The 27,933-nt window shown below is 56.1% G+C and overlaps 11 protein-coding genes across 11 annotated transcripts; 4 read left to right on the forward strand and 7 right to left on the reverse strand.

Annotated features, from left to right (window-relative positions):
• Positions 1 to 430: 430 nt before the first annotated feature.
• On the forward strand, positions 431 to 1,459 carry DL89DRAFT_256210 (uncharacterized protein; the record flags this gene model as incomplete). The annotated part of the gene is made up of 1 exon (XM_040885423.1): positions 431 to 1,459. The coding sequence occupies one exon, from the start codon at positions 431 to 433 to the stop codon at positions 1,457 to 1,459; it is 1,029 nt and encodes a 342-aa protein (XP_040744673.1).
• Positions 1,460 to 2,190: 731 nt separating this feature from the next.
• DL89DRAFT_274414 (uncharacterized protein) lies at positions 2,191 to 6,627 on the reverse strand (the record flags this gene model as incomplete). The annotated part of the gene is given in 13 exon segments (XM_040889182.1): positions 2,191 to 2,255; positions 2,373 to 2,502; positions 2,536 to 3,234; positions 3,263 to 3,451; positions 3,485 to 3,689; positions 3,724 to 3,915; positions 3,959 to 4,137; positions 4,157 to 4,263; positions 4,283 to 4,760; positions 4,811 to 5,058; positions 5,093 to 5,216; positions 5,295 to 6,252; positions 6,284 to 6,627. 13 exon segments carry the CDS (start codon positions 6,625 to 6,627, stop codon positions 2,191 to 2,193), a joined length of 3,918 nt encoding a protein of 1,305 aa, XP_040744674.1.
• Positions 6,628 to 7,481: 854 nt separating this feature from the next.
• DL89DRAFT_274415 (ALDH-like protein) lies at positions 7,482 to 9,954 on the reverse strand (the record flags this gene model as incomplete). The annotated part of the gene is given in 5 exon segments (XM_040889183.1): positions 7,482 to 7,779; positions 7,799 to 8,139; positions 8,204 to 8,497; positions 8,648 to 8,855; positions 9,923 to 9,954. The coding sequence occupies 5 exon segments, from the start codon at positions 9,952 to 9,954 to the stop codon at positions 7,482 to 7,484; spliced, it is 1,173 nt and encodes a 390-aa protein (XP_040744675.1).
• A 488-nt stretch (positions 9,955 to 10,442) lies between these two features.
• On the reverse strand, positions 10,443 to 12,909 carry DL89DRAFT_266182 (uncharacterized protein). The gene is given in 7 exon segments (XM_040886999.1): positions 10,443 to 10,696; positions 10,740 to 10,853; positions 10,910 to 11,254; positions 11,274 to 11,403; positions 11,493 to 12,285; positions 12,305 to 12,783; positions 12,803 to 12,909. The coding sequence occupies 7 exon segments, from the start codon at positions 12,856 to 12,858 to the stop codon at positions 10,550 to 10,552; spliced, it is 2,064 nt and encodes a 687-aa protein (XP_040744676.1). The 5' UTR covers positions 12,859 to 12,909; the 3' UTR covers positions 10,443 to 10,549.
• Positions 12,910 to 13,413: 504 nt separating this feature from the next.
• DL89DRAFT_120522 (uncharacterized protein) lies at positions 13,414 to 15,028 on the reverse strand. The gene has a single exon (XM_040883202.1). It carries the CDS (start codon positions 14,975 to 14,977, stop codon positions 13,628 to 13,630), a length of 1,350 nt encoding a protein of 449 aa, XP_040744677.1. The 5' UTR covers positions 14,978 to 15,028; the 3' UTR covers positions 13,414 to 13,627.
• DL89DRAFT_266183 (histone deacetylase 8) lies at positions 15,004 to 16,259 on the reverse strand (the record flags this gene model as incomplete). Its single annotated transcript, XM_040887000.1, is given in 5 exon segments — positions 15,004 to 15,416; positions 15,436 to 15,495; positions 15,527 to 15,584; positions 15,652 to 16,027; positions 16,053 to 16,259. Coding segments are annotated over 5 exon segments (966 nt in total), but the record flags the coding sequence as incomplete, so codon positions are not given.
• A 1,812-nt stretch (positions 16,260 to 18,071) lies between these two features.
• On the forward strand, positions 18,072 to 19,099 carry DL89DRAFT_266185 (retinol dehydrogenase 14-like protein). The gene is made up of 2 exons (XM_040887001.1): positions 18,072 to 18,550; positions 18,598 to 19,099. Exons 1-2 carry the CDS (start codon positions 18,092 to 18,094, stop codon positions 18,976 to 18,978), a joined length of 840 nt encoding a protein of 279 aa, XP_040744679.1. The 5' UTR covers positions 18,072 to 18,091; the 3' UTR covers positions 18,979 to 19,099.
• A 2,793-nt stretch (positions 19,100 to 21,892) lies between these two features.
• On the reverse strand, positions 21,893 to 22,686 carry DL89DRAFT_256215 (3,4-dihydroxy-2-butanone 4-phosphate synthase; the record flags this gene model as incomplete). Its single annotated transcript, XM_040885424.1, has 2 exons — positions 21,893 to 22,470; positions 22,614 to 22,686. The coding sequence occupies 2 exons, from the start codon at positions 22,684 to 22,686 to the stop codon at positions 21,893 to 21,895; spliced, it is 651 nt and encodes a 216-aa protein (XP_040744680.1).
• An 878-nt stretch (positions 22,687 to 23,564) lies between these two features.
• DL89DRAFT_244893 (transaldolase) lies at positions 23,565 to 24,571 on the forward strand (the record flags this gene model as incomplete). The annotated part of the gene is made up of 1 exon (XM_040885076.1): positions 23,565 to 24,571. The coding sequence occupies exon 1, from the start codon at positions 23,603 to 23,605 to the stop codon at positions 24,569 to 24,571; it is 969 nt and encodes a 322-aa protein (XP_040744681.1). The 5' UTR covers positions 23,565 to 23,602.
• Positions 24,572 to 25,465: 894 nt separating this feature from the next.
• DL89DRAFT_321575 (6-phosphogluconate dehydrogenase, decarboxylating) lies at positions 25,466 to 27,015 on the forward strand (the record flags this gene model as incomplete). Its single annotated transcript, XM_040891290.1, has 3 exons — positions 25,466 to 26,516; positions 26,549 to 26,938; positions 26,971 to 27,015. The coding sequence occupies exons 1-3, from the start codon at positions 25,512 to 25,514 to the stop codon at positions 27,013 to 27,015; spliced, it is 1,440 nt and encodes a 479-aa protein (XP_040744682.1). The 5' UTR covers positions 25,466 to 25,511.
• Positions 27,016 to 27,088: 73 nt separating this feature from the next.
• Positions 27,089 to 27,925, reverse strand: DL89DRAFT_274420 (C-4 methylsterol oxidase; the record flags this gene model as incomplete). Its single annotated transcript, XM_040889184.1, has 4 exons — positions 27,089 to 27,427; positions 27,471 to 27,581; positions 27,616 to 27,753; positions 27,785 to 27,925. 4 exons carry the CDS (start codon positions 27,923 to 27,925, stop codon positions 27,089 to 27,091), a joined length of 729 nt encoding a protein of 242 aa, XP_040744683.1.
• Positions 27,926 to 27,933: the final 8 nt, after the last annotated feature.

Below are 27,933 nucleotides of genomic sequence, written 5' to 3' on the forward strand. Positions count from 1 at the left end.
GACGGTACTACCAGAAGTCCTCGCGAATTATCAAGACACGGTCTGCTACAGCCGATGCGCTCTGCCGCTGTGCGAATCCAAGCGGGGAACAATAGAAGGCAGGTAGCTGTGGATATTCAGACCCAACCACCTGCCTGACACCGCACTCGGCATGTTGGCAGGGCGGCGGTAGGCAGTCCGGGTTGGGCTAGAACAAAAAATTGGCCGTTGCTGTTTACTCACACGCCTCCACTTTCTTTTTTCTTTTTCTCATCGCTGGATATTTGTGAGGAATGGCGGGCAGTGATGTCACATAAAGGAGCAGCAGCAGCTTCTGTGACACGGCTCTTTCGTCTCTCCTCGCCATTACTTTTCTGTTTCATTTTCTATTACCCTCCTCCCGCACATAAACTATTAGCACACACTACTACCCTCGTGCATTTTCACTTGAATGGTAAGCCTGCCGTTGGAAATAGCTGAGCTAGTCTGCCAGGCAGCAGATCGACCAGTGCTTGAGACTCTGGGCCAAACCGACCACACATGGCGGCAGCTAGCACTGCGCGAGCTCTGGCACACGGTTGGAGATCAGCGAGTGGGCGCACAAAACCACAGCCGCAACCATCCATGCGCAGTATGGACAGTACGTGCAGACAATCGAGTACAAGCGGCAGCACTCGCGCAGCATGAGCAATTCGCAGGAGCGCCGGCGGAGCTCCGACGTCAAGTCCAAAACGGAGATTCTCTGCGACTGGATATCGCAGCCGTGGCCGCTGGTGCACCGGGTGGCCATTGGCGGCTGGCCGCCGTACAATGTGCGGCGCGTGCAGATGGCCATGGCGCGCGGCTGCCCGGGCCTGCGGGTGGCGGTTCTGGAGGGAGCGTCGGCGGCCTGGGCGGAAACGCTGCGCATGGCGCTGCTGTGGCACCCGGAGCTGAAGGAGCTGCATGTCACCGAGGACCAGCGGGCATTGCTGCCGCCGGCGGCGGACACGGTGGGACGGCCTGCCAGCACTGGCGGGTCCGCCAGCCTATACGGGGCCGGGCCCTCGGCGCTGACGCACCTGACGGCGCCGTGTCTGGCCGACGCGGTTGCGCAGCTGCTGGCGCAGCTGCCGCGGGTGCTGCCGATGCTGCAGTCGCTGGATCTGCGGCAAATCGATGCCGGCGTTGCTTCCCGCCTGCACATCAGCCTGCCGCCGGGCATTTTGCATCTGAAGGCCAGCGGCCACCACCCGCTGAGCGCACGCATGTTCCATCCGGTTATTCGCTCGCTGAAGACCCTGGTTGTCCGTGGGGTGCGCAGCGAGGAGGCGGCATGCCGCGAGCACGAGCATTTCTGGACCCCCTTGTTCCAACACCCGTGGGGGCGGCTCGAGCGCCTGGTGGTGCCTGTGGCGCGGCCCGGGCTTGGCCCAATGGTAAGCAGCCAGTGCCCCGCGCTGCTGGACCTACAGGTCCTGCAGGCTGGCAGCATCATTGATTTCCAGCGGAACGACCAGTGGGTTGGGTGCCTGACGCAGATGCCCCGGCTGCGCAGACTCGATATTGCCAGCTCAAATAACGAATACGAGGGATGCTGCCTCTCGTCGCACTTGGTTGAGGGGTTCAAGTGGCAGCCGCAGTATCTGCACACGCTGTACTTGTCGCGGCTGTGTCCTGTCGCTTAGCGGCCTTGGAAAGACTGCTTGGCATGCTGCCGTATCTGCATACTCCTGTGGTTCTCATTCGATGCGACCGATGTGCTTGACCAGCAGCCTTGCCGAGGCGGCACGGGCGGCGCAGCTGCCCAAACGATCAAAGACTCGCATCCAGTACTTGATCATCCACGCTATCCTCACCAGGCCCTGGCGGCACCCCCGGAAACTGCCTCCCCGCATATCGCGCAATTCGACCTCCAGGCCGTGCCAAGTGCCGAGAGATGCGATCTAGGCCTGTACCATGTATCCCCACAGGCCACTGCCTTGGCGTACTCTCTAGACAAGTTCCCATCTCTGAGCCAATGCCGTCTGCCCATGTTCACATTTCCCGACGAAGACCGCCGGTGGCTGCAACACAAGCTCCCGGACATTGCGTTCAAGAAGTATGCACCACCGTATTGATAGTTGTAGATACAAGCATACAACATGCATATGTAATCACCCACCAAAGCAGCATTATCAGTAAATCTAACACGTGGAACTATTAAAAATGCCAGCAGGTCAGAATTGGTCCTCAGGGGTTGCGAATCCGCCGTGGCTCGACATTGTTGGCGACGCCTGGTTCACCAGCGGTGGCGCCTGGATGCAGCAGCAACAACGCCATTCTGCATCGACGGCGACTCTTGAACTGGCGACACGCCGGCGATTGGCACCTGCGGCAGCTGGGGCTGAGGCGACATCCTGTGCCTGCTGTACTTGCTGCTGCTGAAGAGCCAGGTTGAACACAGCAGGCAGCGGCGACTGGGTGCCGATCGGCGTGTGGTAGTTCTGGCCGGTCATCTTCTCCAGCGTGTCCTCCAGTCGCTTTCTGCATCTCGCACGCATCCTTCGTACACCATCGACCCCTTCCTCGTTGTACTGTGCGCGCATTGTCAAACATCAGCTTCCAGTCCTTGTGGAAGTCCTCGACTGTCAGGTAGTGCGCCGACCTGACCTTCTTGCGGATGTTTTTCATGGCAATTGGGTGGCGGATGATCATATAGTAGTCCGGGTAGTCCCGCTTGCTGGGCACCTCCAGGAACAGGTCGCAGCGCCGACGCTGGTATTCGGGGTCGATGCACGCCTCCACAGCCTTGAACGAGGCTTCGAAGACGCCGTTGAGTTGGGCACGCTCCTCTGCCGCCAAAGGATCGACTGCACCTCCCTTGCGCCGGCCCTTGCGACTGCCCCCAGACGGCGTCGCTGCCCCGGCAGGTGTGCTGGACCCAGTGGCATCGTCATCCAGCTTCGCCCGCTTGCGCCCGCTGCGACTCCTGCCGCCGGAGCTGGGTGTCGCGTCTCCTGACTCGGCCATCACAACGTCGCCAGTCTCGTCGATTGCTGTGCCGCTGCCGCTGGGCGTCTGTGCCATGGTGCTGGTGCCGCTGCCGCTACGGCGAGGACGGCCGCGCTTGCGAGGGTTGCGTGCGGCACTGCCGGTATCGCTAGCTCCCTCGGACGGCACATCGTTGTCGTCGCCAACAGATACGCTGTCGATGTCGCCGATCTTGCTGCGCAGGTGTTGCTGTAGCAGCTTCTCCTCCTTGCGCTTGCGGGCGCGCTCCTCCTTCTCGCGCTTCTTGGCGAATGTAGTCGTCCAGGTCGACATTGTCGTCTTCCAGCGCATCGAGCCACTGCTCCTCGGACAGGCCGTCGTCGTAGTACACGCGCCTGCTGTTGCGCGCCTTGTCCTTGACCGCCTCTTCTTCCTTGCGCTGCCGCTCCAGCTCTGGGTCGTAGTCGTGCCGGTACTCTTCAGGGCAGTTCGGCATCAGTGAACAGCCGCTCAGGCAGTCCTACCAGGTGTTTCCGGCATCCACCCACTCGACCTTCTCTTGCGCCCGCCGCTCCTCGTCCATGCGAGCAAAGATGACCCGTTCCTCGTCACTGCGGGCCAACAGCTCGTTGAGGTCCTCATCGGTGTTGGCTCCGTCCTCGCCTTCACTGTCCTCGCTGTTGTCGTCCGCCTTGAGCAGCGACCGCAAAAAGTGTTCGCGCTCCTCAGCCGTACTCTTCTGGTCAAACTTTCCCGGCCTGGATAATCTTGCCGTCGAGGTCGCGCTTGTACTCGGCACGCGCCAGGATCTTCTCTTCCACAGAGTTGGTCGTGATCAGCCGCAGAATACGCACCTCGTTCTTCTGCCCAATGCGATGCGCACGGTCCATAGCCTGGCTATCCGCCGACGGGTTCCAGTCAGAGTCGAAGATGACGACCGTATCGGCGGTCTGCAGATTGAGACCCTGGCCACCAGCACGCGTACTGAGCAAGAACACCTTGAATGGCGAGTCAGGGCGAGTTGAACGTGTGCATCTGCTCACGGCGCGCATCGTCAGACGTCGAACCGTCGAGACGCAGCGAGCGGATGCCGCGCCAGGTCAAAAAGTCCTCCATGATCGTCATGATCTGGGTCATCTGGAAGAAGATAAGCACCTTGTGGTTGGTAGCCAGCAGCTTGGCCAGCACGCGGTCCAGCAGCTCAAACTTGCCGGCAGTGCGGTACAGCAAGGTTGTTGTTGGTGCGCGTCGGGTTGATGCGCGCCTCCACTTCGTCGTAGACGAACGGGTGGTTGCAGATCTTGCGCAGCTGCATGATCATAGTTGTTGAGGCTGGCGTTGCTGCTGCGACCGCCAGGCTTGTCAATGCTGACGCCAGGGAACAGCGTGCCAAACTTGCGCATCTGGTGGTACAGCCGCGACTGCACGGCCGACATGCTGCACTTGATGACGTGCTCGACCTTGTCGGGCAGATCGACCTCGACGTCCTTCTTCATGCGGCGCAGCAGGAATGGGCGCAGCACCTTGTGCAGACGCTTGATAATCAGAAGCTGCTCTTCCTCGTTCAGCTCGATCTTGTCCTGTCCTCCAGCGCCGGCAAACGGCGTGTTGAACCACTCGTCAAAGCTCTGCACCGATGAAAACACGCGCGGCAGGACAAAGTTGAGCAATGCCCACAGCTCAGGCAGGTTGTTCTGCAGCGGCGTTCCGGTCAGAATCAGGCGGTACCGCGTGTTATAGTACGTGGTCAGAATAGTCGCCAGCTTCGACTGTGTGTTCTTCAGGCGATGGCCCTCGTCAATAATCATGTGGATCCACTTGATCTTGGCCTAGCATTGGCCTGGTCCTTGATGATGTAGTCGTAGGTCGTCAGCAGGACCTGGAAGGCTCCACGGCGGATCTGGTTCTGCAGCGTGCGGCGCTGTGTGGGGTTGCCCTTGTATCCAATGACTGACACCGACGGCGCCCACTTGGCAAACTCGAGGATCCAGTTGGTGATGGTCGACAGCGGCACAATGATCAGGAACGGGCCATCCTGCTGCTTCTTCTCAATCAGGTATGTCACCAGCGAGATGGTCTGGATGGTCTTTCCGAGACCCATCTCGTCAGCCAGGATACCGTTCAGTCCTGTTGTTGTACAGCGACACCATCCACTCGAGACCCCGCAGCTGGTAGTCCTTCAGCTGGCCGCCGATCAGGATGGAGGGCTGTGCCACGATAGGCTCCTTGACGCGATGGGCGACTGCAAAGTAGTCGCGGGTCTGCGCATCGTCCGGATCGTCATCCTACAGCCTCGGCGTTGTCCTGCAGCCACGACGGCACAGGCTCGTTGGCACCGACGGGGTTGCTGTCGGTAGGCCTACCGATGCCTTCTGCTGGCCCACGGCGTCGATGAGCGAGCTGAGGAACTGGTCGGTCTGCTCCAGCAGGTGCGAGATACGCGTGTCCTTCTCCTTGTCGACGAGCTTCAGGTACGCCTCTTCGTCACCGGCCTTGAGAGCCTGGATACGCTCGCGGGCAATGCGCTCCTTGCGCTTCTGCTCCTCGCGCTCTGCGTGCGAGTGGAATGTCAGGATCGATCGGCCGAGCTTTGACATGCGCTGCTGGTGGCCCTTGTGCCACGCAACAAGGTTCGCGCCATGGTTGGTCATGGCCAAGAGCTGCTGCCGGTGCTGGTCGACCTCGCGGCGCTCGCGCTCCTGCCTCTGCTGCCGCTCCATCTTTTCGGTCAGCCGGGCTTCGCGCTGCGACTGCTTCTTCATGCGACGCAGTGCTGTGCGATCGCCGGCCACACCAAGCTGCGAGGCACGAGTGATTCCGCGGACGACCTCGGCCCGGAGCTCACGCTGCTTGTGCCGCAGGCCTAGCGCCTTGAGTTCAATGATTGATTTTAACCGAGCACTCGACTCGGCATTGGTGATCAGGCCCGGCCGCATAAACAGACCGCCCTCCTGGGCAATGTCGATGCGGTCGTCGCTGATGTTGGCAGGCATCTCCGACAGCTCCTTGATCCGGTACTCGATGCGCGCATCGCGTCTGCGCTCGCGTTCCTGGGCCATTGCTCGCACATCAATGCCAATGGGCGTGATGCTGGGAACCAGAAGCCGCTGCAGCTGAGCAGCCTGCTCTCCGCCGTGAAGCTTCTCCTTGAGGAGCTGGTGCGGCGAGACAAAGTTTATTCGGCTGGGGCAAGGGCGGCAGTAGGAGCTCGACCTTGAAGCCTGAGACATTCGTTCCGTTAGCTTTAAGATTCGAGTGCACTGAGCTGACAACACCGCCGGCAACGCTATCGAGTCCCTCTGGAGGCGTGTCAAGGAGCCGCTTTTCGTCCTCGGGAATGCTGCTGGCCCACAGCTCCTGGCGCAGCTGCGGCGGCAGGGGCTGGTTCTTTGAAACAAGCCTGAACGCATGGATCTGTTTGCGCAGTGTGGCGATATCGGCCTGTGAAAACTGCGGTGGCGGGACTGCAGGCTCCTTGGTCTGCTGTGACTGCTCTGCTGACACTACCGCCGTGACTGTCTCCGATGACTGTGATCCATTGGTGGTGCTTCCATTCGTAACTGTAGGCAACGTTGGCTCTGTTTTGACAGGTGTTGCGGACCCAGGTGTTGGTTGCTGCTGCTGCTGTTGTAGTTGCTGTTGGAACTGTTGCTGCTGAGCAGCCAGCTGGCGAATAAATGCCATGAGCTTGGCCATCTCTGGGCTGTTCTCTTCCGTCGCCCCGCGGGCTCGTAGCGCCTGGACAGCCTGGACAACCTGGCTGATCTTTTCTCTAGCATCCAAGCCCGGCTGTTGCTCGCCGCCTCCAGCAACGGTGCTGACCGGGGTTTGTTCTGCCGCTGTCGCCTGCATTTCGCAGAATGCTACAAAATAGAAAACGGCTGCTCTCAGCAAAAGGCGCGTTGATCGTGAAGGGGTGCGAAGGGAAGAAGCGACGAGTGCGGTGCTTACCTGTCAAGCGGGCAAATTGGAGAAGGGTGTGAGGGGCTGGTGAAAAAGCTGAAATTGAGTCGAAAAGAATATACGCTGGCAAGCTCTCAAAAGTGCTAGGGCCGAGCGCAGGTACTTTTTGGAGGTGATCTAGAAGTACCAGGGGTGGGAAGATGATAGCGCACGAGGCGGTGCTGTTATTTTCCAGGCAGAGGTTGTCCCTGGCGACGCGAAAAAAAAATGAAAAAGTGAGGAAAAAGCTGTTTGGAGCTGAGTGCCACGGATTGCGAGTGAGTGAGAAAAGTGCTTAAAATTGGTGTCCCGCACAATACAGCACACCCTTTGTCCAAGTCAGCTGCACTGGTGATTGGGCCAATTATGGCCACTGATTTCCACGTGAATCCAGGGCTTCCTCCAGACCAATCATGGCATCCAGACATGTGTGTCATTTGAAGGCAGAGTGCGCATGTTAAACGTGCAGGCATGTGGGTACGACACGCAGCACTGGGGTCAAAAGCACATATGGGGGTGGTGGTTAGATAATTCAGACGGATATCTGCAAAACCACGAAGAAGCTAGCTGGAGAGGAAGAAAGAAATCAGATACAACCGCACACCTTTTCACTCGTTGTAGGTGTAGATGGCCTTCAGCTCCGTGTAGAAGTCCAGGCTCCACTTGCCGTGCTCGCGGCTAGTTCCCGAGCAGCCCATACCGCCGAACGGCATCTCATCGTCCCAGCTGAGCCAGCAGTTGCCCCAGACCATCCCAGAGTTGATCTGGCTTTGCACGCGGGCCAGCCTCTGCTTGTCTTCGGTCCAGACAACAGCGCCAAGGCCGTACTCGGTATCGTTGGCCAGAGCCACGCCCTCCTCCTCAGTATCAAACGGCAGGACGGCGACAACCGGGACCAAAGATCTCCTCCCGCATGACACGCGACTTTTGCGAGATGTTGGTGATCAGGGTCGGCGCAATATAGTACCCGCCCTCGAACCCGTCAATGGTGAGCTTTCCGTCGGCAGCAATATTCTTGACAGCCTTGTCGGCCGGGTTAATAAGGAACTCGACGTTTGCACCCTCCTGCTGCGCCAGGCGGATGTAGCCCGTGACCTTTTCCTGGTGCTGGGCGCTGACCACAGGGCCGTAGAAGGTCTGCGGGTCGCTCGGGTTGCCGACACGCACCTGCTCCAGCACCTTCTGGCGGAAGGCGTCGAGGAACTTGTCGTAGATGCTGCGCTGCACATAGACGCGCGATGTGCACAGGCAGATCTCGCCCTGGTTCTGGTACGCACCGCGGATCGAGGTCAGCACGGCGATGGTCAAAGTCGCAGTCATCGAAGATCACCGACGGGTTCTTGCCGCCGAGCTCCAGTCGAAACGCGCTTGTAGAGGCCGCCAGGCCATAGCGCCAATCTTGGAGCCGGTCAGCGAGCCGCCAGTGAATGAAACCGCACGCACATCCTTGTGCTTGACCAGCGGCGCACCAGCATCCCTGGCCAGTGCCGAACAGAATGTTGATGACGCCGGGAGGGACGCCGGCAGCATCGATGATCTTGGTGAGCAGGTAAGGAGTGACGCTGGTCAGCTCAGTCGGCTTCACAATGACGGTGTTGCCCAGGGCCAGGGCGGGGCCCAGCTTCTCGACATACCATCAGGCACGGGAAGTTCCACGGCGTGATGCCGACGACAACGCCGGCGGGCACGCGCTGCGTCCTCGAGTCGAAGTTTGCGCGCCTCGGCTGAGTAATCCGACGATGTTGTGACGACGCCGTTGAAGCTGTGCGTGTACTCCTCGATGCCTGCCTCGACGTAGTCGGAGAACTGGCGGAAGTAGCCAGGAGCACGCCGGGAAATCCATCATGGCTGCCGACTTGACCGGCTTGCCTTGGTCAAGGGACTCGAACTCAGCCAGGAGCTGGTTGTTGGCTTCAATCAGGTCGGCGATGCGGCGCAGGTAGGCGGTGCGCTCCGTCCACGGACAGCGCTGCCCAGGCAGGCTGTGCTGCCTTGGCCGCGGCGACTGCCGCATCTGCATCGGTCTGGACCCGAGTCCGGGATGGGGGCAATGGGCTGGACCCGTCACTGGCGAAAAGTTCGGGACGGTCTTACCGTTGCTGGCATCGAACCACTGGCCGTTGATGTAGTTTTGGATCGTCACATCCTTGATGTCAGTTCGGGAGGTTCAGAGTCGACATGGCTGGGCTGAAAAAGTATTGCTATTTGATGGTTGGAAGAAGTATAAAATAAAGGTCGGAGCTTTGGTTTGAGGGTGCGGTGCGAGTATTGGTGGAAAGAGTGGCCTATTTATATGAGCTTAGGTGGCAATGAAGTACAAGTGCGCCAACAATGCATTGTTTCCGTATAAGAAATGGGAAGGATGGCGAACATTCCGCACGACCAAGCGCTCTGGACGACCACCTTTGGAACGGAATGTAGCATTGGTGTTGGGTGAAGACTCAATGCCACTCGGGATGAGGGGGCGGCTGTGGAATCCACGTCTGGTGGAGCATCTTTTGGTGCTAATGGTATCCCGCGCCCGCATTGCCCTCGGCCTCATTGCAGCACATGGGGCAGCATGCCGTTCAATCCTCCTCATCTGTGTCCTCTACCTCAGCATTTTCCTACGCACTGGACTACTGCTGGTTCGCCCCTTAAAGAGGCTCATGCGCGACTGTCCGCTCCCTAAAATAACAAGGCTGCATGCCCATCTCCCCTTAGGAAAAAGGGACAGGGGACAGGCGGCACAAAAATCCATGCGGATGCCACAGGGATTTGCAAGTGCTAGAGGGACGAAAGACAGTAATCGACGTTCCGGCTAGCAGGAGCATCCTGTGCGCGCTGAGTGACCTGGTGACGCTGTAGTGGCCAGCACATTCCAATTGGACAAGGTGAGGGTATTGGTGCGTGCACGAAACGTGTTGCAGGATGAGAAGCAGGGAGCACGGACGAGCATTCGGGCCCGTCAATTTGCATCGACACCCATGTGTAAAAAGGCAGAGCATTTGTAATCCAGACCCAGCCCTCTGTACGCCTATGTCAAATGGGCCCGGATTATGAATGCAACCCTGTATGCCAGGTACTCGAATCCCACCACATGGCACCAAAAAACCTGTACTCCACCATTTTTGTGTTTGCGAGGTCCTTGAGCGCCTCTGCAAAGTCATTGCAGTTGGCATGGACACCTGCAGCAGAGAATTCCTGTGAATGGGCCCGTACATACAACAAACACTGGAGGTATTTGTCGAATGCTGCAAACAGACGTGCGCGAAAATGCGCAATACATAAAGCGACAATGTGCCTGGTTCTCACGGCAAATAAAAATTGGGGGATGCAGACAGCATATTCCGCTGCACAGCATATGCATGTGGTTCTCAAGACGTCTAGTGCAAAGGAGCACCCAAACTGGGCATTCGTTTTTCTACTCGGTGCTCCCTTCTTGGCTATATGCGTCGCCTGCCTCCTGGCTAGCATATGAACCTACGTGAGGTGCAATTTTTCCGCTGCACAATGCTCCAGAAAGGGGGCAAGAGAGACAAAGGCGGATAAAACAGGGTCCGAAGATGTGCAGTTCCAGGTGACGGTGCATTGCATTGCCAAATAGGAGTGAATGTTTTAGAAAAAAAATCCCAGCCTGAAGGTGCCTAGTTGGCCGCGTCCTCGACTTCCATCCGGTCATCGTCCTCGTGGCAGATCAGTCGCCGAATGCCCATTTCGCGGGCATGATATGCTGTAGCAGCAGCTGGAGCTCCTGCTGGCGCTCCGGGACGGCATCATCAACCACCATACGCATGACCTCCGAGTAATATGCATCCAGGCTACTGTCGATTGCTGTCCGCAGCTTGCTGATCCTCCTGCATGTAATCTCTGCGAATCGCATCCACAGTGGTGGGGGCCACGGGCACCGGGTGGCCGAGCCTCCTGGCGTTCTCGGCGACGAACTGCGGGGCCAGACGCACCGTAGCCATATAGTTTACATAGCCTTCGGCAAAGACCTCCTCAGGGCAGCAGATACAGGCTGGGCATAGTCATGCAGCGGCTGTGCCAGCTACACATCAAGCATGCGGTAGAGGTATGTGTTGGTCAGCACGTCGCGCAGCACGCTGCCAGGCACCTGGCCGCCCTGCAGCTTGGCGTGGATCGCTGGCCAGTCGTCCCTGGTGAAGGCACGGCGCCAGATTGTCCGCAACGCCGACTTGTAGGCCTGGTCGGGCAGGCTGAAGCTGGCTCGGCTGAGCACGTCCAAAGCCAAGCTGCTGCGCTCGTCCAATCCGCTCGTGTGCTCGTCCAATGCGCTGCTATCGGCACCAGACGTATTCGGCACATTGTCTGGCAACGTCAGCACATCAATCAAGTCCTCAACAGCCAGCATCTTGCCGTCCCACGAACGATACACAAACTCGCGGTAGACTGCGTACAGCGCCGGCAATTGCTGGCGCAGGATCAGCTGTGGTTGACAGCACTGCAGCACTCTCAGCTCCTTTGCCGTCATCAGCCAGCTCGGTGTGGGCACGGACCAGAGAGGTAAAGCAGTTCAAGACCTGGCTCCTGGACCTCACACATGCCAAGCATGTCCTCGAGTCGTGCGTGCGCCTCGATGGCAGTGTCCATGCTGTTTCGGCGGAATACCCTGGGACTCGTCGGTAAAGAAGGCCAGCTTGCTGAGGCTCAGCATCGTGCGTGCCTGAGCGACCTCCTGTGCATCGCGGCCAGCGCGGATCAGTCTCTCTGCCGCTCTCCCGAAGTCGGCCATCTTGACATCGTGGATCCAGCTGATCAATGGCATTACGCCGTGCTGATGCGCGTCAATGTACTCCTTGAGCCATGCGTCGAACGACTCGTCGCGCGTGTTGAGCAGGCTTGCCCATGCCCCGCGGCGCTCGTAGTACTCGAATAATGCCCCAGCAAACTCTTTGCCGAACATGCCCACATATACGCGCACACGCTCCGCAGCACGCTGCGTGTCGGTAGTGAATGTCAGGACAGCCAGGACCCGCAGATCCTGGTATTCCTCGGCCAACCGGAATGCAGTGGACGCTCGGCCGAGAGGAACAAGGAGGAGCAGGATGCGCGACCGCACACCCTCGTACCGCCGAGTCAGGTCGTGCACCTCGTTTGGACTGGTCGCCTGCAGCAGATTCAGCCGATCAACAAAAACGCGGAGGCACAAGTTAGCCATCATACCGATCTGATTAATGGCCTCGTGGAGCAGCGCCAGCGGCGATGTGAACGGATCGTCGTTTGCCAGCGGCTTGTGTGCATCTGCTTCGCTCATGTCCGGAAGATTGGCAAGGCTAACGGAGACGGCATCATCCAGTACGCTGGTGCCGGTTGCGTTGCCATCTGCGTCCTCATCGCCTGGAAGCACTGTTTCCTTGATCCGGTTGTAGAACAGTGCGCTGTGCTGGCCAGAGATGTCGCGGCACAGTCCTGTACGAGTCCTCGAGACGTGCAGCTAACATGTCAATGGTAAGAATGGTGTCGGTCCACCGCTCGCAGGAGCCAGATTCCTCCGACTCGTCAGCTAGCCCATATAGCTCGGCGTTGCGGAAGCGGTAGTTGTACGCAGACTGCAGAATACAGATCAAGATGCGGTTGCCTTCGTATGCCACATGCTGACTGTCGATGATGCCACGTGCGCTTTTCTCTAGGGCGCGGCGCATGGAGGCTAGCATGCGATGCATAGTAGCCAAAAGCCCACCCATTGACGCAACATGGTGCTTAAAGAACAGGCGGACTGGATCCTTGCTTTGCAGTCCGAGACCATCCAGGAAGTGCGAGGCCACCTTGGTCAGCAGCTCGGAGGACGGACTGTCCTGGTTAGACCAAACCTCGCTTTGGTACCCCCACAGGGAAAGGGCCGCTCCCAGCTTCTCTGCATTAGCGCACAACTGGACGCGCGCAGTCCTAGAAAGCTTGTCCGAGAGCCTGGTTGGCAGCAATAAACTTCATCACAGAGTGAGCAAAGCGGTAGCGCTCCCTCAGGTGCGCGCCCAAGTCCATTCTGTCTGCGATAAAGTGAGAGCTGCTGTCGATGATTGACTGCGACACCTGAAGCGCCGCGTTCTGCAGCGCAGTGTCAACGCCCCTGGCATGCGAGGTAATCTTGAACGAAAGCGGATTCTGCGCGTTGTCCATACCAAAGAATACCGCCTGTTCAATCTGGTGTTGGAACGCACGCTCTGCATCTCTGGGTGCTCTATTGGCCTGGGCACCGTGCTGAGCCCATGGCCTGGATCCATTGATGCCCATATGCGAGTCAGCACCGACAGATGGGCTGGCATTTTCCTGAGGAGCTGCCAGTAGCCCGACCGATCGTAGAAGTGATCTCAAGCACGCCGGCATTGAGGCACATAACTGACAGCGAGCTATCCGCCGATGAGTGGCTTGGATACGGGAACTGTGCCACTGTGTCGAACCCAAGCAAAAAGTTCTCGTCACGGAACATGATGGTCTCCTCAAAGCGGTCCGAGGCCTAGGGTGGGCACAGCAGAGGCGATGACGCTCTTGCGCATAACAATATACAGACCAGGGCCGCCCTGTGGTAAGACCAGACGTGGGCGCTCAGGGCCATCCTGCTCGAGGGACTCGGCCTGTGCCAAACTCCAATGGCTGGAGCAAGAGTAGCTCGGGCTCTGAGGAGCCATGGCTGCTACGGAGCACGGCAACTGCTAGACGGGTCTGGCCAATCAGCCGAGGCGCGTGCAGGCCAGCCAGGATGCACACATCGCCTTTGCGCGTAACCGCGATATCAAGCAAGGAGACCTCAACATCAGCACCGATCTGATCCGCCTGCTGCACGGCTCAGCACCTCCAAGACGTCCATCGAGTATATGTACTTTTCTGGATAGGCACGCGAGACGACCCACTTCTGCAACTTCTGGTGCGTCAGGGCATACACCTCGCGCGAGTGGCGGATCTCTGTGCGGCCGCCTGCTGCCAGTCCTACCAGCGAATCGCCCGATCCAGCGACTGGTGCGTCAAACGAAGAGCCACCGAGCAGAGACGACATGCGGCTGAGCATACCGGCACGCGCCCCTGTACTCTTACTCAGCAGCCGCGCACCGAGCTCGGTCAGACCCTGCGAGTTCTGAAGAGTGACCTGGTACATGAAGCCCTTTTTGGTCGAAACCACATGGAGGCCAGGGTACACGTCGAGGATTTCGCTGCACTGGTCATTGATGTCGGTCAGGCCCAGGTCCTTGCTGTGAAAGCGCTCGGTGCCGCCCAGCCCAAATACAATGTGGTCCCAGTACCGAAGCTGTCCAGTGGCTGTGCATGCAATAACGCCAACGTCCCCTTGCTGCGCGCTCGATGGCACCAGGGAGATGATCGGGGACTCAAATATTGTCGCGCTGCTCGGGTCAGGCATTGCCAATTGGTAGACGTTGTTGACAGCACGGCCACTGCCAGCGTACGACCATACCAGACACACTGTCGGTGTGGCCACATAAGCAAACTTTGCCTCATCACTCACGCCCGAGCTTACAGGCACACTCGCAAAGTCGATTGAACCCAGATGCTGGCGCACAGCCTCAGGGAACCCTGCTACTTCAAACACCGCATGCTTCTCTCCCTGCATCAGAACGTGTGACACATCGGGTGGTGCCTCCAGCGCGTCATCCAGCGACCCAGCCGCGGCCAACTGCGCATATCCGACTGGCTCGCCATATGGCGACAGCAGAGTAGACCCAGAGTCAGCGCCTGTGGTATCCATGTCCTGCGTCCCGTCGGTAAACTCCCACGATGGCGCGTCCATTTGCTCATCATCCGACATCCGGGCCTCTGCCTGCGATGCACGTTTAGAAACCGATGAGACCCAGACCGGCCGCTGTACCTTGCTTCCTACTGCTTGCCTTTTGCTGGCTGGCGGGTCGAACGGTGTCGCGTTCTGTGTCGCGCTGCTATAATCTAGAGCTCCTGATGCTGTGTGCCGCTTCTGCCCAATGCTGTGGTCTCCATAGGCCTGCTGCTGCTTAAGCTTCTTGAGCTGGTTTTTTGCTGCTGCAAATGACTGCCTCCCGACTTTCGGCTCAACAGAGGCTGCGACAGGCAACGTGGCAGTCTTTGAGCGCTCTAGGGTCTGGCGCCGCCGGGGCTTTGCGGCCGGTGACAGGAACATTTTGCTGGAATTGAAATTAAAGTGAGATTGTTTGAATCAAAACGGAAAACGAATTGAGGCAGCACGGAAGTGTTTGTCCACGCAACTACATAAAAATATTCGAATTTTGTAGAGCCGGGGCCTTTTTTTCGCTTGCAGAGTCGCGGCTCGGCTCTCGGATGGCAAGCTGCTGGGCTAGTGGTGCGACGACCTGATCTGGTCGATGGTGCTAGAAATGGATTCAGGCGTGTTCTCGTCGGGGACAAGGCGCCTGTCGATGGCCATAGTGAACACGGGCACATACTCCTCATAGAACTCGTGGTCCGGAATATCTGCGGAGACATCAATGTCTTGACCGCAAGCAATGGCCGTGAGTCGCGTCCAGCATCGGGCGCAGTTGACTGAGCTGTACCCACCTCCACCCAGCAAGAGCGTCGGAATGCCCCAGCCCAGCACAGGCCTTGATGGCACCAGCATACGCGTCGGTGGTAAGGTTGAAGATTTTGTAAGGGTCGCCAGCTAGTCCCGTCGCTTCCGCACTGGACAACCACCGCTTGCGGGGCAAATGACGACCTGGCGAGACCCGTTGCCTCTTCAAATGCCTGCAAGAAGGACTCATCGTTTGCCCCTCGCTCCAGGGGCACATTCAGGCTGAATCCCTTGCCCGTTGCCTTTGCCGTCAACTGGTTTATCACCGGTGTTTGGATAGAATCCACGATCATAGTGGTGCAGCGACAGCGTCATAACCCTGCTGCTGTACAAAAACGCATCCTGGACCCCATCACCATGGTGTAGGTCCATGTCGACGTACAGAACACGCGAAAACGTCTTGTTGAGTTCGAGAATTCCAAGCACTATGTCATTGACATAGCAGAACCCTGACGCCTGCTCGCGCTTGCAATGGTGGCGACCGCCCTCCCAATGTACTGCCACACCTGCGTCTCCGTTCGCCAGACACCGGGCCGCACTCACAGTCCCACCGGCTGCATACCGCACATGCTGCTCGACCCCATCAAACATGTAGCAGTCGTCGAGGAGCCCGTACTCGGCTAGCTGACTCTCGCCATCACCCTTCGCTGTCGCTGCTGTCTGCAACATCGCCTGTGGAAAGCAGGCAGTTGATGTAGTCTTCCGAATGAAAGTCTTCTAGTTCCCTGTTTGTAAGCGGCACTGGCGCGATGACTGTGAGCTTCTGCTGCAGCCCAAATGCGTTGATGAGCGCATGCACTCGTGATGCGCGGCCGATATTGGATGGCAATAGATCTGCTGCCTTGATGCTCTTGCTAGATCTTACAAGCACAACTCTGCGTTCCAGTAGCCATTTTAGCTAGGAATATAATATAAAGAAAGTGGGAGCTATGTATCAAATATGTGACATCTCCTAAGCACTATGCTGTAAGCCACTAACTGCATGCATTGCCACCGCATTGTTCTTATGACTTTGCGTTGTGGGAGATACAGGGTGTAATCCGTGTCGTGATCTGGAAAACAATAAACACAAAGATAAGAACACAAAATAAGCTATTCGACATGCGGGCAAAGCTAGAGCCTAGCTTTCTATACTCAAACCACAAAGGATATAATACTCTCTCGGAAGATTGTGAACATGGGAAGGTTGGCTATAGTTATAAGGCAATCGGAAGGACCACGTTTGGATCCTAGGATTGCTATCTCTCTGAGATTTGTGTTTGTTTGCCAGATGAAGGGCATACTAGCCACCACCTGGTAATTAAGTGAAGAGCCACCTACTTCACTGGTTTACCTACGTTCTGCACTTTTCAAATATAGGCAGAGGAAATGCCACCCATGAAAAATTCACGCAGACCGGAGTCTTGCCTTACTAGTAGTTCATGACAGCATAGCACCTGGAACTACACCACTCAAATGACTGACTGGTTATGTACCGCGTGGTCTTACTGAAAAATATATTGTTGATGAAAAACGAAACTACTCCAAAGAAGCGTGGGTACTGCTAGTCGTCAGACGAGCAGCAAGCTCGGCGAAGTGTCTGTCTCGCATGGGTCGGCTCTGGATATGACCACTTTGTTACTGAAAAACAAGTGAAATGTGCGGACTGCTGGGCACCACAAGGCTAGAAGTACTGCTAACGATATCAGCCTGATATCAGCGACTTGGATCTACATGTCATAGCCTACTAACATGATTTCTGGCGCTTTTTGGCTTGGCATGCTGAGTCTGGTTTGAATGGAATAAACGGCAAGCAGGATTACAGATAACCAATGTGACCTAATACCAAATGCTCATTCTCTGTCGACCAGTACCACTGACTCTTGGCTACAGTCCGGAAAATAGTCCATTTGTCAGCAGGTTGCAAACTATCAACTTATCCGCGGAAAGTTATCGGGTATTACAAATTCAACATGGAATTACTGTCAGCTGCCAGACAGATGCTGCGGCAGCTATGAGAAAACGATGAAATTTGAGGCTTAGGAACAGACTGGGTAGCCTAGGGGGTCTAGTCGCATTTAGCGTTGCTTGTCTTCGAGTGTCCTCGCCTATGCTGTTCACTGCTGGCGCAAGGAACGGTTAGATGCTAAACACTGGTCTTGGCAAAAATCTTGAGCCAAAATCGGAAAGGAAACCTGATCTTATCTAGCAGGCGATCCACACTTGTAGGTATCAAAAACGCTTCTGAATAACAGGTTTTTGGAATGCGTGAAATAGTTTCGTTTCGACTCTGGACTCCGGATGTTTGCCAAGATCTCCAGTTTTGGAGACACCGTATGGGCTGGCAAAGGTTTGTTTGGATGAGGGGGGCAGGATTAGGGCAACACGGTCCGAAAACCGTCCAGACCTCCAAATCTTGCCAAGAGTTTTATTATCGTTTTCCTGCCATTCCTTCCTCAGAACAGGAATATAAGAAGCCTTTGCCATTTCAAATATCTGCCCGCTACCACCAACAGCTTCCAAGGATTATATCATTTTCACCATGACCCTCGCAACACTCGTCAACACTATTCCAAGACACCTGTGATGTCCAAGACCAACACCGACAGCAAATCGATGGTGATGCTGGGTGCTTCTGTTCAGTCTGTTGCAGAATTTGCATACAGTTTTCTCAGCAAGATCGACCCTTCTACACCCTCTGCCACTAGCCAAATTGATCACATCATCATGGACCATCGCAACGCGCACAAGGACGATGACGCCAGCGTGCAGAAAATTGCTATCGTGACTGGTGCTAACTCTGGGATCGGATTTGTAACCGCCAGCGCGCTTGCACGGGCTGGATATCATATCATCCTAGCGTGCCGAAACCCGGATCTAGCGCAAGAGGCGCTTGACACGCTGAAGCGCCAGACTGGGCTCGAGACCTTTGAGATCATGCAGCTGGATTTGGCATCGCTGGAGTCAGTTAGCAATTTCGTCAAGCAATTCAAGGCCAAGTACGAGACGCTGGACATCCTGGTTAACAATGCCGGCGTGATGATGTGCCCGTACTCGCAGACCAAGGACGGTATTGAGATGCAGTTTGGCACCAACCATATTGGCCACTTTGCGCTGACAACACAGCTGCTAGATAACCTGAAGGCAGCCAAGGGCGGTGCTCGCATCGTCGTCGTTGCATCACTGGTCGTATATCCTCACCACTGGCATTGGATTACAGCGCGATTGAAGAGGAAGCCAAGTACGACCGTAACAATAACTACGCGATGGCAAAGCTCGCCAACATCATGTTTTCGAACGCACTTGCGCGCAGGCTCGAGGGTACGAACGTCACTGTAAACTCACTGCATCCGGGATCGATCAAGACAAACTTGACACGCCATGTGGGCACAGGTGCTGTCATGGACACCCTGACTAAGGCGCTATTTATCGATGCACAAGCTGGCGCACTGACCTCAATTTATTTGGCTCTATCACCAGAGGTTGAGGGTGTTTCTGGAAAGTACTTTGCGCGATGCGGAGAAGCCAACCCACACGCAAAGGCACTGGATGAAGCTGAGCAGGACAAGCTGTGGGAATACTCGGAGAAATTGGTTGCTGAAAAGTCAAAGTAGATTCAGAAAATATCATGTCATTTTGAGCATATCTACTTCATCTACCATTAGGTTTCCATATAGACACAGCCTTTGTAGCATAGCGAGGGTGAGGCCATATGTCCAGCATCTATCATCTTTTTTCCTTCCTTTCTATTCTCAAAGCACAACTTTCAAAAGCCTCACGAATCGAAACATATTGCAACCAGTGCACAGTGTCTCTTGTTGAATTACTGGTAACCAAAAGTTGGAATATCGCCTGGCGTAAAGATGCACCTCTGGTATAATTGCATGCTGAAGAATTCGACGTGCTAGATATTTGGACAAAGCTGAGTAAAAATTACTTTTCCCTGGAAGAATTCAATCAGGCTGTGGTTTCTGACGAGTTTAAACAGAAGACTCACAAGCTTCAGACAGATCGAAGGGAATTGTGCCCGCAGTTCACTGAGAGGGCCACGATCAACGCATATCAAACTCATGTGCGACTGGAGAAAGTGCATGTGCGAGGTTTCTGTTTCTACGCTGAGACTTCGAGTGATATGTAGCAAATCATCGCATTCGCATTCGTCGTCACCATCTAAATCCACTTCTCTACATTTCTCAAGACAACCTGCATGTATAAACCAAATGCAGCAAAACTCAGCACTCCAGTACAGCGAACTAGTCAAGTGGAAAAGTTGCTGCAGCGCTATTAAAACGCTGGCTGCCTGTAGAACCTTAATCTTGACCGATCTTAGGTCCAAGATGCGCATGTTTTGACCAAAATCACTTGAAGTGAACCGAAGAAGGCCGAATTGAATGGAAAAATTGAAGTTCCACTTTACAGTAGCCACTCGTCCAAGTGCAAGCACGATCAGAATATATCTGCTGAGCACATGTTGAGTGAGCTGATAGTAGTGAGGAAAATCAACGTAGTCAAGAGTTGAGCATCTGGTGACTTTGAGCATACCCCTGCCTTCAATGATCGCAACAAGGTCTTTGTCAGGGCAGATGGAAATCTCTCCAAAGTGCCTGCTCATTTCCTTGGAAAATGACGGCGTTCGAGTAGGGGTATTTGCCATCTTTATCTTTATCGTTATCTTTATACCTATATACATCTGCGTGCATATATTCGCCTATGCCAGCTTATCGAGAATAACCAGCTTGGCAAGTCTCCTCCCAATGCTTGCCTCTGCGGACATCATGGGTCCCAGGCCATGTGTGCTTAGACCAAGCAAGTAATTCGAAAAGGCAGGTTACCAAGATCAGCGCAGCAAAGAGGGCAGCAACAGAGGCAAGGAAAGCAGCAGAAAAGGGCGAAAAATTGGCCAAGAAGGCTGCATACGAAAGGTATATGACCACATCGCCAGGCTCTTTAAAGGCCTATGACCTAAACGGTTCAATAGCGCAAGATGTCAAAGCAGTATTCTCCAGCGTCTCTGAGTAGTGCTGAATCAGTTCTCCAACAAAAGTAGTCCCACTGATATTATCAATGCTGATACATCAGAGTTGCACCGAGCTTGTAACTGCGATGAAGATACTGTCGAATGATTATAGTTCAACTTGTTGCGCGCCCGCTGCAGCTGTCCCTGACGTCGACATGTCAGCCAAATCAGGTGACATCAAGCTAGGCGCCAACGAGAGCCCCGCTGCAGCCTACAATATGGAGGTAGAGTCTAGCCTCTGATAAGTTGCACAGACGGCCGTATTGAAAATACCCCTGCACAACTCGCCTATTCCCTTTTCTCGCTTTTCTTCAGTATTAAATATAACCTTCTAGTCCCCGCACATTCTACAAACACAACAAGCTGAAACCCCTGAGACTTTGGAGAAAAGTCTCTTGAAAAGGTGTTTGAAATGCTGGCGGTTTGGTAGGGGCCAACTAGAATCCATGTTACGCAACTCGAGTGAGCTTGCATTTGGGAGGTGTTTGTCGAGTCGATTACAAAACGCACCAATGTTGCTGAAGCTAATGCTTCCGGCAGGAACAGGTGTGTGGTTTAGGATGCTAAAATTAAATGCGAGGCTTTTGATGCTGGGTAGTGCCACGTCATCAGAAACAACAGATCCTAGATTTGCAAATGGTTTCTCATCAAAAATGCTAGTCAACTGTATGTGGATATTCAGCGGTTTTACACGGTTGCCTAAACCTAAGCCAAGCGCATCTTCAAGAATGCACGGCATGGAAACGTCGGCAGCACGAACGCTTTAAGCAGCAGGAGCTGCCTGCCTGACACCATATCACATCCTGGTATAAATCAGTTAAGATTGCGCAGCGCCAGCTGCGACAAGCACTGGCTAGCAAGAGTATATACCCGAGTTCTGAGCAGTTCAGTTTCTGCCTAGGGTTGTACTTGTCTGCATTATGGAACTGCTGAATGCCAGCTGACTAGTTCGATGATAAGGTATGGCAGGTGTTGTGCTGGTGGTGCCATTAGAAAGATAGAGAATGGGTGGCAGATATAAAATCTGTAGTGTTGCAAAGTGAGATGGGAAGAGTGAGGGAAGAGGGAAGAGGGAAGGGCCTGTTTTCAGATAGCAGTATGTAAGGAGCCATCTGTTGTGCTACAGTTCTAAGATTGGCAACCTTCAACTGCCACCACTGCAGATTTTTTGAACTGGTAGATATTGATTGGCAACTTGCATATACAGAGTTAACCTGGTAAAAATTGACCACGTTGTGAAATAATGGTACCTATGCCACACTACTCGAATGTCTAGCTGCGGACATGGCGCCTGCCGAGATTTAATACCAGTGTCAAGGCGAGTAGCTAGAGATAATTGGCATAGAGTGGTGGGTATGAAAAGTCCGATTTTCCAGACGCGTATAGTTGCTGCGGCTATTCGTATTGGCTTGCAGAGCTACGTGGATAGCATCAGTGTGAAACAAAACTGTGCATCTTTTGCAAAGCAACATGTAGATAGTATAACGAAAGATATGAAGACGCTACCAGGTTCAGCAGTTGTTGGCCCGACGGTACGCAGCAAGGTCGCTGATGGTAATCATCTTCAGCCCGTGCTCGGCAGCAAAGACCTTGCAGTCGTCTCTCCGCTTCATGGTTCCGTCATCATTGACGAGTTCACACAGCGCACCCGCCATGTTCAGGCCCGCCAGCCTTGTCAAATCAATGCTAGCCTCTGTATGGCCACCGCGCTCCAGCACACCACCGCGCTTCGCACGCAGCGGGAGAACATGTCCAGGACGGCGGAATGACTTTGGCTCAGCGTTCTGGAAGTCACCAAGCAGGCTGATGGTGCGGCTGCGGTCATGAGCAGAGATTCCGGTAGATACGCCCTCGGCAGCATCGACGGTGATGGTGTACTGGGTGCGCAGCGGGTCGGTGCTGTCCTTGACCATCAGGGGAAGCTCGAGCTCGTCAAGGCGGTCCGGGTGCATGCCAACGCAGATGTATCCGCTGCTGTAGCGGATCATGAATGTCAGCAGCTCGGGCGTGGCCTTCTCGGCGGCGAAGATCAGATCGCCCTCGTTCTCGCGGTCCTCGTTGTCCATGACGATTACTGCCTCGCCATTGCCTAAAAGCACAAATCAGCGGATCAGCAGTCAGTGTGGAGTTTTCACGTGCGCTACTGGGTCTCAGAGGTAGGGCCCAGGCCGATGGGCATGAATTGGCCGGAGTGCTTGGCATAAGCAAGAAGGAAAACGGTGGGATACTTACGAATGGCGTCAAGTGCAGATTCGATGGTGTCGAAATCGGACTTTGTCTGGCTGTTGTTAATCTGTGCGGGCATGGCTAGATTCTACAAGTGAGGGCGAGGAGGATCGAGGCAAGAGAGGGTTAGGTGACAAAAGATGACAGGTGTGCTGCTGCTGGTCAATGGTGCCCTGCGAGTGATAAGGTGACTCCCTGTGGAGGTCACAGCGGTTTACTATTGACATTCAGCTGCCCTGCATGTTATGGCCAGCTGACGTGTCTGTTTGTTGGCAGGCATCTTTGCCTCAAGGCGTTAACTGCACTGCCCCCTTCCCAAGAAATAGTTGGGGAGTGGAGAGGCTGGCAGATATAGGGATCAAGGGAGGCTGGGCGCTTGGAGAACGCTGCGTGTGCTGTATTACCTTCTATGTGCCTGTGTGTGGGTGTGGGTGGTGTGTGGGTGTGTGGGTTTGGTATGGCCGAAGCGCAAAAAGGGATCAAGGCTGGGAGAGAAGACAGGAGAAAAATATACTGTGGAGTTGAAAAAGATAGTTTGAAGTTTGTGTGATCGTTGCGGGTCCAGAGGGGAGGAATAGGGGAGCGAGGCGCACGGCTGTTGGGTTATATACGGAAGGCAGTCCGTTGCCCATGCCCGGCGAAGGCTGGCCATGCCTGGCACTGGCCAGCTGCTGAATAATTGCACACGAGAGTGTTTTCGAACTGGCCGGATTTAGTAATCGCACTGACAAATCAATTAGCCAGTGTGATCCGGGCGGAATGATTTTGGGAGCAGAGCGCTAGCACGCCCAAACGTGCGCTGACCGCTGGCAGGGTAAGGGTAGTTGCTGGGCTGATAAATGCAGTGTCACCGTGTTGCGGCCGTTCCTGCGCCCCAAGATATAAGAGGCAGTGAGTGTGGCCGGTGGAGGCGCTTCAGTTCATTTCACCAAATCACAAACCACCACTTTTCTTGCTTTTTTTTTCCTTCTAACCAGCACTCTCAAGACTTTACCATGGCCACCGTTCTGGATCAACTCAAGAGCTACACGACCGTCGTCGCCGATACGGGCGACTTTGAGTCCATCGCGCAGTACAAGCCCACCGATGCGACCACCAACCCGTCGCTGATTCTGGCCGCGGCCAACAAGCCCCAGTACGCGCACCTCATCGACGAGGCGATCGTGTACGGCAAGAAGGAGGCCACGACAACCGACGAGCAGGTCGAGAAGGCGTTCGACAAGCTGCTGGTGAACTTTGGCTCGGAGATCCTCAAGATCGTGCCTGGACGTGTGTCGACAGAGGTCGACGCGCAGTTCTCGTTCGACACAGCGGCCAACGTGCGCAAGGCCATCGAGATCATTGACCTGTACAAGTCGATTGGCATCGAAAAGGAGCGCGTGCTGATCAAGATTGCGTCGACGTGGGAGGGCATCCAGGCCGCGCGCGAGCTGGAGGCCAAGCACGGCATCCACTGCAACCTGACGCTGCTGTTCTCGTTCGCGCAGGCGGTCGCATGCGCTGAGGCCGGCGTGACGCTGATCTCGCCGTTTGTGGGCCGCATCCTCGACTGGTTCAAGGCCAGCACCGGCAAGGCATACGCTGCGCACGAGGACCCCGGCGTCGAGTCGGTGTCGGCCATCTACAACTACTACAAGCAGCACGGCTACAAGACCATCGTCATGGGTGCGTCGTTCCGCAACACCGGTGAGATCAAGGAGCTCGCGGGCTGCGACTTCCTGACCATCTCGCCGGCGCTGCTGGGTGAGCTGCAGGCTGAGCAGGCTGACCTGCCGCGCAAGCTGTCGCCCGAGGCTGCCGCTGCCGCTGCCGCCATCCCCAAGGTGACGTTCGACGAGACTACGTTCCGCTGGGCCCTCAACGAGGACCAGATGGCCACCGAGAAGCTCAGCGACGGCATCCGCAAGTTCAACGCCGACGCCGTCAAGCTCCGCAAGATCCTGCGCGAGAAGCTGTCTGCTTAAAGACTCATTAACGGGCTTCTTTCTAGTTTCTGAAATGTATCCTCTATGCCACACCTACGCTCCCCAAACTGGGACCGGATGTTAGCACGCCGGTGATGAGGCAATCTCCTGCCTCCGCTCCTGCTATCGGAGCATTTTCGCCTTCCTCGTGCCTGGGCGATTTGCAGAAGACCGAGCTTCTTCAACGTTGGCTTTGACAATTGGCTGCAATAATCCCGGACAATGGCGGCCAAGCCCAAAGCGCACGGGCTGGTGCATGGTCCCCACGCCTGTGCAGCAGCAGCAGCAGCAGCGTTCTTTTGTCAGGACATAGAGACATATGTCAGCACCACTCGGAGGTGTGTATGGCGACCCTCCGGCTCATGTAGCCTTGGGCGGTAGTGTTCCCAAAAGTGGCATCTTGACCACCCCCGTGCCGCAACACATTAGAAATTGGAGGCGGGTATCACCGGTTACTGGCATTTGTAATTGACTGGCTGTCCTGCGGTGTTCAGCCTGGGTTTGGCTATTAGCTGGCAGCCGGAAATTTCTCTGGCCAGCGATTGGCTCCAGGGGCGCGAGGGATCTCCTCATGCGCCTGGGCTCGAAGCTTACAGCAGTGGAGGGCGTGTTTTAGTCAGCTACCAGGGGTGGGCTTGATAAGGACCACCGCTCTACCGCGACACGCAAACCGCTGGCAGCGCTTGGAATCGCCTCTCGCCCCAACAAGCAGCGCGTATTGCCACAACGCCATTGGCAAGCAAAAAGAAGATACCCGCCCTGCGCGCCCTAAACCGATTTTTGTCTCCTGGCATGCGGGTCTGGCCAGAGGGATTTAAGAAGCCGCCATGGCGCCCTCCCCTGTGGCCTTCATCATATAGCTCTGTATTTAAAAAACCCATCCCCCTGCTCTTGTTTTTTTTCTCATCTCCACTTACTACCCAGCTTTACCACCTATACGATGACTACCGCTGTTGCTGATTTCGGCCTTATCGGCCTGGCCGTCATGGGCCAGAACCTGATTCTCAACATCAACGACCACGGCTTCAAGGTGTGTGCGTACAACCGTACTGTGGCCAAGGTCGACAACTTCCTGGCCAACGAGGCCAAGGGCACTGAGATTGTCGGAGCGCACTCCATCGAGGAGTTTGTGGCCAAGCTGAAGCGGCCCCGCAAGATCATGCTGCTGGTCAAGGCCGGTAGCGCCGTCGATGCCTTCATCGAGACCCTGCTGCCGCACCTCGAGGAGGGTGACATCGTCATTGACGGCGGCAACTCGCACTACCCGGACACCCAGCGCCGGTACGAGTACCTGACCTCGAAGAAGATCCTGTTTGTGGGCTGCGGTGTGTCGGGCGGCGAGGAGGGCGCGCGCTACGGGCCGTCGCTGATGCCGGGAGGCAACCCCGAGGCGTGGCCGCACCTGAAGCCGATCTTCCAGGCTATCGCTGCCAAGGCGCCCGACGGTGCCCCGTGCTGCGACTGGGTGGGCGAGGGCGGCGCCGGCCACTTTGTCAAGATGGTTCACAACGGTATCGAGTACGGAGACATGCAGCTGATCACCGAGGTGTACCAGCTTCTGCGCGACGGCCTGGGCCTGTCGGACGACGAGCAGGGCGACATCTTTGAGAAGTGGAACAAGGGCGTGCTGGACTCGTTCCTGATCGAGATTACCACCGATATCCTGCGCTTCAAGGACACCGACGGCCAGCCGCTGGTCGAGAAGATCCGCGATGCCGCCGGCCAGAAGGGTACTGGCAAGTGGACCGCCATCTCCGCCCTCGACTACGGCATGCCCGTGACCCTGATCGGCGAGGCTGTGTTTGCCCGCTGCCTGTCGGCCATCAAGGACGAGCGCGTGCGTGCCTCCAAGATCCTGGCTGGCCCTGCCCATGGCGCCTTCACCGGCGACAAGGCCCAGCTGATCAAGGACCTCGAGCAGGCCATGTATGCCTCCAAGATCATCGTACGGCCCAGGGCTTCATGCTGATGCGCGAGGCTTCGGCCCAGTACAAGTGGAACCTCAACTACGGCTCCATTGCCCTCATGTGGCGCGGCGGCTGCATCATCCGCTCGGCCTTCCTCGGCGACATCAAGCACGCCTTCGACACCAACGCCAACCTCGAGAACCTGCTCTTTGATCCGTTCTTCCAGGAGGCCACTGCCGCCGCCCAGTCTGGCTGGCGCAACACCATTGCCTCGGCCGTGGTCATGGGCATTCCCGTGCCTGCCCTTGGCACCGCCCTGTCGTTCTACGACGGCTACCGCACTGCCCGCCTGCCCGCCAACCTGCTGCAGGCCCAGCGCGACTACTTTGGCGCCCACACCTACGAGCTCGACGGCCAGCCCGGCAAGTGGATCCACACCAACTGGACCTGGCCGCGGTCGGTAACGTCTCGGCCACGACCTACGATGCGTAGGCACCTTTCTCTAACTTTAATTCTCAAACAACACTTCTACCTTAACAAGCCATGGCTTTCATGTGTGCTTTGCAGGAGAGGAGACATGGCAATGCTGTTTGTTTGACACTGTTCTACACTAGTTTTGCTTGACCTTGTTCGTACGCTTGGCGTCGTAGGCCTGGAACCGCCGGTCGGTGCCAAACACCCGGTCCCACCACCTGAACGTCGATGCAAAGTTATCGACAAACGCCATATGGTGGTAGTCATGGTGGGCGGCACCAGCCCAGAACGGCAGCCAGTGGTTCATGGCCCACGGGAAATCGTATCCGCAATGAGCCTCGACGGTCTGCCACAGCCTGGCAGCGATCCAAATCAGCATAGTCGTGATATGCACCTGCTCGACAAAGTAGTTGAACAGCAGCGGGCCTGCGATCGTGCCCTGGCCGAGGATTGCGGTCTCAAGCGGATGCGCGTACTCAGCAGGCGATGCCAAAGGGCGCCGTGTATTCATGGTGCACCTTGTGGATCTTCTTGTACAGAATGCCGTAGTGGAACGAGCGGTGTGCCCAGTAGTGGTAAAAGTCCTCAATCACGAAAAACACGCACACCTGGAACACCACCTTGGTCCACTGGCGGAAACGGCACGCCGCAGTCGAACCCGACCAGGTCGGCTGCCGGCTTGAAGAACATCATCATGGGCAGCTGCACGAAGAGCTGGCTGAAGATCAGCGACTTTAGGCACTTCCACCACTGCTCGTTTGAGATCTCGCGGTCCGGCTGCAGCTTGTACTTTTGCAGCGCCTGGAATATAGTCGGCAATCAGGTACGGGACATACCGGCCGTAGTAGAATGTCTGGTGAATCGTGAATGCGATAATGCCGAATACCAGTGCCTCGTTGCGGCCCTCGAAGAGCGAGAGCCATGTGCGCTCCGCCCACGCCGGCGTGTAGCCGGCAGGAATCACCTTCGACATGTCGCCGG

This window comes from Linderina pennispora (genome assembly GCF_002104995.1).
Source record: "Linderina pennispora strain ATCC 12442 chromosome Unknown DL89scaffold_4, whole genome shotgun sequence".
Lineage (NCBI taxonomy): Eukaryota > Fungi > Kickxellomycota > Kickxellomycetes > Kickxellales > Kickxellaceae > Linderina > Linderina pennispora.